The sequence below is a fragment of the Notothenia rossii genome (assembly GCF_949606895.1).
Source record: "Notothenia rossii genome assembly, chromosome: 5".
Classification (NCBI taxonomy): Eukaryota; Metazoa; Chordata; class Actinopteri; order Perciformes; family Nototheniidae; genus Notothenia; species Notothenia rossii.
In genome coordinates, this window is record NC_136903.1 from 44,264,024 (window position 1) to 44,274,870 (window position 10,847).

At 43.8% G+C, this 10,847-nt stretch overlaps 1 protein-coding gene across 1 annotated transcript in view; it reads left to right on the forward strand.

Annotated features, from left to right (window-relative positions):
* The first annotated feature begins 5,536 nt into the window (after positions 1 to 5,536).
* Positions 5,537 to 10,847, forward strand: part of polr2c (RNA polymerase II subunit C) — an 8,631-nt gene continuing 3,320 nt past the window's right edge. Inside the window, exons 1-4 of the mRNA XM_079680044.1 lie at positions 5,537 to 6,189; positions 6,522 to 6,571; positions 8,963 to 9,031; positions 9,507 to 9,559. Of these exons, the coding sequence (XP_079536170.1) occupies positions 6,104 to 6,189; positions 6,522 to 6,571; positions 8,963 to 9,031; positions 9,507 to 9,559 (258 nt within the window). The 5' untranslated portion in view covers positions 5,537 to 6,103. The remainder of the gene's footprint in view (positions 6,190 to 6,521; positions 6,572 to 8,962; positions 9,032 to 9,506; positions 9,560 to 10,847) is intronic.

Here is a 10,847-nt window from a genome sequence, read left to right on the forward strand (position 1 = left end):
TCTCGCGCCACTCCCACTTACTGTAACTGTCGTAAACATGCCGTAAATTATATGACAACTCCCCTTGTAGTCAGTTAACAATACTATGACATCTCCCTTTTTCCTTTTAACAATATCAACACATATCAATAACTTAGATATCTTTTCTTTAACAATTCAACACATATCAATAACTTAGATATATTTTCTTTAACAATATCAACACATCAATAACTATGACATATCCCCTTTTTCCCTCTTTTTTTTTCAATATCAACACCCTTTTTTTTTATTATTGAACTGTCCCCTCATAGGTCAAGTCTCTGGACAGGTTTAACAGGTCTACCAGACCTGGTTTGGATCTGTCCATCAGTGTTCCTTGTTGGACCAGGCGAGCCATGTTCTGGGCTCATCTGAATGTCTGGTGTGTTATTCCTGGGATTTGTGTCGTCGTTCGCTGGAGGCCCCGCTACGGGCACCACTTGGAGATGTCGACGGTTACGTCTGTACAGAGCACCCTGCTCCGTCTCGATGAGATAAGACCTCTGTGTAACACTCTCACCTGCCACTACTGCAGGTGTGGACCAGGTCTTTTGATTGTCCAATCTGGTGAGAACATGGTCTCCTCGCTGCAGTGGTGTGAGCTCTCTCACGCCATGGCGCTTGTTATAGTAGAAGGCCTGTTTGCTCTTCTCCGCAGCATCTCGAGCTCTGATGTGATGTCTGCTCGGCCCCCTTGGTTGCAGGTTCTTGGCCAGAGTGGGCAGCGTCGTCCTGATTTTCCTGCCCATTAGGAGCTCTGCCGGACTGACACCCGTACTGCTGTGTGGAGAAGAACGGTAAACCATTAAAGCAAGTAGGGGGTCCTTTTGTCTCAGAATCCCCTTTGCCGTTTGAACTGCACATTCAGCATAACCGTTTCCTTGTGGGTTGTGGGGACTAGAGGTTGTGTGCTTAAAGTCCATGTCACAGGCAAAGCCTCTGAAGACATCGCTGCTGAACTGCGGTCCGTTGTCACTGACAACCTCCTCCGGTATTCCGTGCCGGGCAAACGTGGCTCTCAGCTTCAAGATCACATGTGCACTAGTCGTGGTAGGCATGTGGAGTATCTCCAGGTATCTAGAGTAGTAGTCAGCTATGACTAGGTAACTCTCTCTCTCATGTTCACATAAATCACCCAATTCTCTTCCACGGCCTGTCTGGGAGAGGTGTTGACAGGAGAGGCTCTCTGTTCTGTGCTCTCCTCTGCTCATGACAGTACATGCAGTTCTCGACTTTGTGTGTGATCTGTGTGGCTATGCCAGGCCACCACACCGAAGTGTTGGCCCTGTCTCTGCACTTGTTAAGACCTTGATGGCCCTCATGTATGCGTTCTAGTATCTCTGACCTCAATCTCCCTGGTATCACTATTCTACTCCTTCTGGTCACTACCCCATCATGCATAGACAGTTCGTTCCTAACGGGAAAGTACTCGCTAACACAGGTGTTTATGTGTGCTAGGTGTTCAGGCCACCCCTCTTGTATGTACCTGATCCCTTCTTGGAGCTGCTCGTCCGCTGCCGTCTCCGCGCGGATGCTGTCTATCTTTTTCGGCGATGCTGGAATGCTGCTTATCACAGCTGCTACGTAACACTCCACGTCTGTGTCTTTACTGAGCCCCTTGTCTTCCTGTGGGCTCCTGGACAGTGTGTCTGCCACCACCAGGGTTTTCCCCGGCGCATACTCAGCCTCTGGGTTGAACCTCATCAACCGCATGAGGAGTCGCTGGCATCGGAGTGGCACATTCTCGAGATCCCTCGAGTTCATCAGTGGGATGAGGGGTTTGTGATCCGTAATCAGTTTGAATGCTGGTAGGCCGTAGAGATACATCTGAAACCTCTCACACGCCCACACGCTCGCCAGGCACTCCTTCTCTATCTGAGCTTACCTGGTTCCAGCGTCGCTCAGTCGCCTTGAGCAGTATGCTACCGGTCTCCAGTCCTCGCCATGGAGCTGCAGCAGGACACCGCCTATCCCATAACTGCTTGCGTCTGCTGAGACCACTGTGCTCCTGTTAACATCATAGTACACCAGGGTAGGTGACGTTGTGAGGAGCTCTTTAACTCGCTCAAAGGCTGCTTGTTGCGCCGGACCCCACATCCACACTGAGTCTGCTTTTAACAGTGCATATAGTGGCTGGCCCACTGTGGCGAGGTCTGGAATATATTTCCCCAGGTAGTTGATCATGCCGAGTGCTCTCTTTAGTTCCTGCACGTTTTCTGGTGGTTCAAGTTTGCTGACTGCAGACACTTTGGCTGGGTCAGGACGTACACCATCTTTGTTGATCACCTGACCCAGGAAGTGCAGCTCCTCCTTTCTCAGCACACACTTCTCATTGTTCAGCTTCAGGCCTGCAGACTCCAGCCGATCCAGAACCTTCTGCAGCCGCTCATCATGTTCGCTGGTGTTGCTGCCATGGATGATGATGTCGTCCATGTAGACGGCAACGCCATCCAGCCCTTCCAGCGTCTCCACCATCTTCCTCTGAAATATCTCAGGTGCGCTGCTTATCCCAAAGGGAAGACGTTTAAAACAGTACCTTCCGTACGGCGTGATGAAGGTGGTCAACCTCTGGCTGTCTTTGTCCAGTGGGATCTGCCAGAACCCTCACGCTGCGTCAAGTGATGAGAAGACTGTGGAGCCGCTGAGCTGAGCTATCATCCCCTATGATGTCGGCAAGATGAATCTCTCCCTTTTGACAGCCTTATTAAGCTTCTTTAAGTCCACACAGATGCATGCTTTTCCAGACTTTTTCTGGACTGGCACCATGGGTGCGCACCACTCTGTTGGGTCAGTCACGGCTTCAATGATGTTGTTGGCTTCCATCCTCTCCAACTCCTCTTTCACTGCACCCAGGAGCGGTATGGGGACCCGGCGTGCTGTGCATACTGCATAGGGCTGGGTATTGTCCTTTAGAGCTATCTTCACAGGCTGTGTTTTCAGTAGGCCAAACTCCTGTTCACTGGTGTTGACCTCGCCCACTCGCTTTACTAACCCCATAGCTACAGCTACTGGCCTGCTGAGTAGGTTATTCACACTCTGCCCTCTAATGACATAGAGCCTGCATGTGTATGTTTTTCCCTTGTAGCTGGTCTGAACTATAAACTGCCCTAAACAGTTAAATCCACCCCCGGGACCACTCAGCACCTTCTTTGGCCTCTGTAGAACCCTTTTTGGCTCCAGTGTTTTGTACACAGTTTCGCTTATGATACTACAATCGGCTCCAGTATCTATTTTAAATTCTACAGGTGAGCTGCCAATCTCTAATGTGACTGTCCATTCATTATCATTGTGAGGCATGCTATTAACTGAGCCCAGATAATAATACTGTCCATCTTCTGATCCCTCACCCTCAGTCACTTCTCTCACCTGCTTGCTCTTGCACACCCTTTCCCAGTGTCCACTTTTCCCACAATTATTGCAAGTAGACCTCCTTGCTGGGCAGTCATCCTGCTGGCTGTGTGGCATTTTGCCGCACCGCCAGCACTTCCTGTGGTCATTCTCACTCTCTCTCTCCTGGCGCCTCTCTCTCTGTGGGTGCCGCCACTTCTGTGTTGCACCTCTGCTATGCCGTTGTGCTACTTCCTGCACGGCGTAAGCCCGCTCCCCTTGCTGGTTAACTTGAGCTTTTACCTCCTCTGATTGACGCGCCTCTTGTACCGTCATCTCCAGAGTGAGGTTAGGGATCAGCTGTAGCCTCTGAGACAGATCCTTGTCTAGAATTCCCACCACGATTCTGTCTCTTATATTTTCCTCAGGAGCCGTTCCGAAGTTGCAATGTTCCGACAGCTCATATAGTGCGCGGATTAATGTCTCTGCGCGCTCTCCCGCGCGCTGCATTCTCTTGTTGAAACATGCCCGTTCATGTATAACGTTGCGTCTCGGGATGAAATATGCGTCAAATTTCGCCAGTACAACATCATACTGCGACTCATTTTCCTCTTCCCCGTAGGTAAAAGAGCTGAGAATGTTCTCTGCTTCCTTCCCGAGCGCATACACCAGCGTGCTTACTTGAACTGGACCTTCTTCTTTGTCCAACTTAGTAGCTTTCCTGTACCGTGTAAACCGTTTCTTCCAGTCTGACCATTTGGCGGGTTTCTCGAAACAAAAACTCTCTGGTGGTTGAAACTTTGCCGTCCCGACCACTTCTGACACCATGTAATATCTTGGATATTAACAGATAACGGAACAGTTGGTTATTTAACAGCATGCTTTATTGCCTCCTCCGGTGGTTCATCAATCCCAACCTAGACTACCTCTCGCGCCACTCCCACTTACTGTAACTGTCGTAAACATGCCGTAACGTATATGACAACTCCCCTTGTAGTCAGTTAACAATACTATGACACTTGACACAGTGGCTTTTGGCAAAGCTCAAAAATAAAACTCGAGAGAGATGAGTTATTGTTATTACAACGTGACTTCACTATTATTTAACAACTCTTTTTATTGGGTTCTTTTATTTGGGGTTAAGTACATTGTCAGAATAAGTGAGAAATGTAACTTCTGTTAGACAGCCATATGCCATACATTTTTGCATACATTCACAGTAAATATATATTCAGTCTGATAGCTATCTAACATCACTTATTGTGACAATGTACTTAACCCCAAATAAAATAACCCAATAAAAAGAGTTGTTAAATAATAGTGAAGTCACGTTGTAATAACAATAACTCATCTCTCTCGAGTTTTCTTTTTGAGGTTTGTCAAAAGCCACTGTGTCAAGTGTCCTACTTGGGTTGCCGTCAGGGTTGCCGTCCGGAGTTGTCCAATATGGCGCACCATCTCGCACATGCGCAGTACAGATCGGGCAGGGGGACAGATCGGGTTCGTTTGTGATGACGCCGCACAGCTGATCGTCTGACAGCAGCTCTGTCCACGTTATTTTCACAAACACCCCCGCCTACACATTTACTGACACAAACATTTGTATCATCTGTTGTAGAAACAAATAAATAAAATCAAATAAGAACTCATTCTCAAAAAAGATAAACGCCATTCTTAAAATGTATAAACGAACATTAGTTGGATTAATATTGATTAGAGTGCTGCAATAGAAATAAAATAATTGAGAGAAGAAAAAGAGATATATGTTATCTATCAAAACCCAGTTAGATTAACATTCATTGGATTGCACACTTTGTTTGTTTGTTTGTTTGTTTGGATATGTAGCAAATTAACATTTTAAATAGCACTTAATGACTGACTGAATGGAAATGACAATAAATGAAAATGTAAAACGAAAAAAGCGATTACGAAAATGTTTCCAAAAAATGAATAAAATGATTTTTGACCACTTTGTTGTTCAGATATATCACATATTTGTAACTAAATGATACATTAATTGAAACAAAACACGGTATAAACTGAGGAGTGACTCCCGTGAGGTTCATGTATTTTCTTTACTCCGCTGGGAAACTGCTCTCATGTCAAGAAGCATCAGATCAGTGCATGCACTGCATCGGCCAATCAGTGAGCGATACACAGTAAGGGGGGCGGGGCGAGTGTCTGACGATTTCATCGAAGGATGGTCTGGTGGTTCCTCGGTTATAGCTCCTCCATTATCGCTCCTCGCTCCTCCGGCAAAAATAAGGCTATTGGGACGCTACTCGACATGGCGTAGACAAATCAACTTCCGGTGAGACCGAGACCGAGGAGCGAGGAAATGAAAAATAGGAGAAGTGAGAAAGGGCCAGTGACAGTTACAACCGGTCTCCAGTCAGCACCGCTGCAGACTCGCTGTTTGAGGGCTTGATAACCCACTCCCCCTCCACACTCGTTGGTTTGGAACAGCACTTAATGTGGTGGACCCTCCGCGCGAAGGCGCAAACGGAGGGGTAGTGTGTAGAGGTAGGGTGTGGTTTGGGATTGGGCCTGAGAATCCTTCTGAGAAACGGCCACGGCCATAGTGTGACCCGGATATTAAATAAGGACCCGCCTCAATTCTTCGTCCTGACGAATCAGTGATCCTATTTACATCTCCTGGCCAATCAGCAGTTAGTAAATATTTCCGGCCGTAGAAGCAGCGGTATTTTGTAGTGTACGACTTAAAAACGTATGTTTAAGGCTTTTAACTTCAATAATGCCGTATGCTAACCAGCCGACGGTGAAAATCACAGAACTGACAGACGAAAATGTCAAATTTGTCATTGAAAACACAGATTTGGCGTGAGTATTCACTTTTTTGTCCATTCAAGGAGAGCGTGTGTGGCAGCCATTATTCCTCTCATCCAAACTGATGTTAGGAGACATTACCTTACATGTTAAATAACTTCTCTAAGTTAAAATGTTACAAAATAAAGTTTGGATGTTAGAAGTAAAATTGTTTTATAATAACTATCAAACAGCTCTGTTCCGTTAAATAACACAATTTCCCATTAAAGGGAAAAGCAAGTTGTCTTTTAATTTGGATACATTAGGGTTGAGAAAATAGCAGCATTAATGAGGAGTTAAGTGTCATTTCTGTTACCTATTATAACCTCCGTTGTTCTACTTTTCAGGGTCGCAAACTCTATCCGCCGTGTCTTCATGTCCGAGGTCGCTACGATAGGTAAAGTGTGCTCTGGAATTGTTGTTTTCATCGTGTGACTGGCGCCATGCAAGTTTACATGACACTCATCATTAACTCACTGTGATTTGAGGATACCCGGATGTAAATAGCCAACAGCCTCATTCAGGAAAGCACAGGTGTTATTTGTACCTGTAGCCCCTCAGCACTCAGTACTTTATTATGCTTAAGTTAATGTTAGATGTTAACTCACTTTGGACTGGAATGCTGGGGGGCTTGATTCCTTTTTTTCTAGGCAACTACCTTAATATAAACACAGACATGTGTTTATATTGTATTGCAATAATAACATATTTTATTGCACAGTACAGCATTTAATTTAACATTATTTTTTGTCTTACCTTTTTTCTATTATAAATATATATGGTTTACTGATGTCTGCATTTTACATGCAGTGTTGTACAACTTGCAACACTTTTGATTTGTATTTTATTCTTCTTGCACTATTTATGATTTAATTTATATAAATGTCTTAAGTATACTGTATTTCACAATGCTGGAGGAGCCTGGAACTTCCGATTTTCATTGCAAACACCTACGCTGTAGCTTTTGTACACATGGCGATAAATCCTTTGATCATTTGAAAATTAGGGTTTGTCCTGTTAAGGGTGAATAATGATACTAAATAGAGAAAATAGCAAACAAAACCCCAGATCTAAACCATATGATATTTTTTAATAATTGACCCAGACATGTATTTTGAATTTAAGAATAATAGTTTATTGACTGTTTTGCCAATTCTCTAATAATATTGACTGTTTTTAAGTTAAAGGTGGCGTAGGTAATTTGAGAAACCAGCTTGAGTGCGCTAGAATTTGAAAATACACAGCCGGAAAAAATCTGCCACTTCCTTACAGAGCCCCTCCTCCAACACACACGCACATAACCAATGAGGGCAAGAGATAAATGTGTGCACAGATAGAAGACTGACAGGCAGGTAGGCCATCCAGTTATTTTAGCCGGGCCGGCTAAAAATGATTGGTTGTGCTTTTTACAGTACTACGGCTTCCACAGATGACATTTTTTTAATGGATTTTTTGTCAAAGCACTTCAGATATTCATTGCTATCGGGATGTTAAGAGCATTCCATGGAATATAACAAAAAGTGTATCTCGAGCCAGTTTCTCAAACCTACCTATCCCACCTTTAATAAAAGCATAAATATATTAATATATATATATATATCCCTTTGAAATATGGAAAATGTCCATCAAAAATAATACACAAAATGACTGCTACTAAAAATAGCAGATTCATTAATGAAGACAAACTGCACAATATAATTGACTAAAATCAAAATATTATTTAAAGACACCACTTCCTCAGAGTTCTTCGGTAACATCTCTAATGAATCCTTAACCTACTACTTACTTTAACTAGCGTACTCATAATACACACCGAACCCTTCGTAGTGGGCCCACACACAAATGAAAAAGTTTGCATGTCTGGGAGATGCTCTGTAGCAGTGTGGCCGAAAAGTCCTCAAAAACACATCACTGGCATGGCTTACTTTGGCACTTACTGGAACTAACCCAATGTTATGTTTCTACTGTGACATGTATATGTATTATTCTGTGGAAACGTACGTAAAGGGGGGCTCTGCCCAGCCTCCTGTCATATATATTCTTATACCTGAGCAGAGGTGGGAGAAGTACTTGGATCATGTACTTCAGTAAAAGTAGAAAGACCAGAGTGTGGGAATAGTCAAGTCCTGCAATCAAAATGTTACTCAAGTAAAAGTACAAAAGTATTATCATCAAAATGTACTTAAAGTACCAAAAGTAAAAGTAGTCATTGTGCAGGTTGGTCCATTTCAGAATAATATCTATGATATGTTTTATAATGATTGATCATGAAAGTGTTCTCAAAGCTGGTAAAGGTGCAGCTAGTTTGAATGACTTTGTATACTGCTTGTGAATTTACTCCAGGTGGAACTAAAGTCTGATTTAACACTTGATTGTATTTCACATCATTCATCCACATCTGTAAAGTAACTAAAGGTATTAAATACATGTAGTGGAGTAAAAGTACACCATTTACCTCTGAACTGTCGTGGAGTAGAAGTACAACGTAGCAAAACATGTAATTACTCAAGTAGAGTACAAGTACCTCAAAATTGTACTTAAGTACAATACTTGAGTAAATGTACTTAGTTACTTTACACCAGTACCCTGAGGTCATCACCTACATGAACCATACGGTATTCTGCTTATGCCCTGAAGCAGATTATCTGAAGTGCCATAGAAAAAATGTGACATTTGTGAGAAGGAATAGGTATTAGTGTGACTGCATCATTGGAAAATGTAATATCCACATGTGATATGCCTCAGATAAATGTCTAATTAACTTAAACTTGTATCCCTTTTTTTGCAGCGATTGACTGGATCCAGATTGATGCTAATTCATCAGTACTGCATGACGAGTTCATTGCACACAGAGTGGGTATGTGTCACAGTGTGCTGTATTCTCCTCTAATGCTACTTGCAGAGCTCTCAAGTCTCACGCATTTGGCGTGAGACACACGCATTTCACTCCATTCACACGCTCACACGCCACACCTTGTATTTCTCAAGCAGAGATTTCTTTCCAGGGTACCGCCCACCAAGTTGCGCCGCAATTTTGTAAACAAACTAGCAACCCCCCCCCCCTCGTTTAAATTTGCGATACAGAGGGCTTCATACTCCACTAGCACCCCCCCCCCCCCCCCCCCCCCCCCCGTTGACATTCGTGGTACAGAGGGCTTCGTGGGAACTTTGAGGGGAGCCAGAAGTTGGAGTACCAAACACCGCTGCCAAAATCTCACTCTGAACTCTGTTCAAAACTTGAGGGCCCTGTACTTGTAATAAGATGCGTTGTTGCAGTGCGACCAGAGCGTGAAAAGCCTGCTGTTCAACATGAATGTTTCCTCTGCTCTCAGGTCTGATTCCTCTCACAAGCGATGACATCGTTGAGAAAATGCAGTATTCCAGGGTAAGTATACAACTGAAACGCTGACTTTAATTAAAGAGCAACTTACAGGTTAGACACACCAGTGAATAAATGTGTAGGAAAATGATGAATACACTAGATTTTCCAAAAAATATACAGAAATATACACTACAGTGACATCTGGCGTCGTTTTTGTTAGACATTTTTACTTCCGCATACAAAAAGCCTCCCCGCGTGTGACGTAACATGGGGGAGAGCGGCCGGTCTAACGTAGTAATAAACATGGATCACAATGCTAGTTTTGACACAGAAGAGGTTGAAAATATATATTCGAATGCATATGATTATAATTATGAGCCTGCTATGCGTCCAAGAGACCAGGAGCAGCCAAGGATTAGAAGAAATAACGGCCATCGGTGAGAAATGGAGCTTTGGTGTGTGGAGAACCAGTGGAGAACAGAGCAGCTGTCTTGGTGAGTGACCGGCCATAGCTACAGACAGCTGTTGGCTAACGTCAGTCACATCACAACATTGTACAGTTAGCTATCATATATCAGGCTATTAACTAAAGTAGCATTGATAATATAGTAACGTTACTGGCAGGACTGTTGATACTGATCCATAACAGAAACTAATGCGCAAGTATCAGCCGTATCTCGCGTTACCTAATGCAACTCCACACTACGTCTTACGGTGCTTTCAGCGCCATAGTATATGGCTCTGGGTGCTGTGTACCGGAGGGGAGAGAGAGGAGCGATGGGGGGTAGAGAGAGGAGCGAAGGGGGGAGAGAGATGTAATACGGTTTCCTGATAAACGTTTTGTTTGATAGGCTTCAGCTGTGGAGAGTATGTGCTGCAGGGAGGTCGATGCACCTCGCACAACGCACCCAGGAACAAAAGCTAGCTCCTGGTCCTTTTCCTGTTAGGGAAACTGTGGACTCGATGTCCTGACAGGCTGGAGTTTGTGCAACTTGCACAAACTCCAGCTCACCATGATTAAAAATGGTGAAATGCAATGTAAAATTACCGAAAAAATACCAGCTCACTATATCACAACCACTACAAACTACTACCACGGATTGGGCAGAGAACGAGTCCGAGAAAGTTGCTCCCCCATGTGACGTAATATGACGCGTTTGACGTATGACGTTAAAAAAAGCAGTTTTTAGTAGCAGAGTTCAAAACGTCTCCTTTCCCTCTGAATTCTTGCCCTTATGTCTTGTAAAACATATCAAATCCTGCATTTACTTTTTTAATTGTAATTTTCAGGCAAGGTTAAGCATAAATCTATTAAAAAAGAAAAACCTGCAAGTTGCTCTTTAAGTGTATT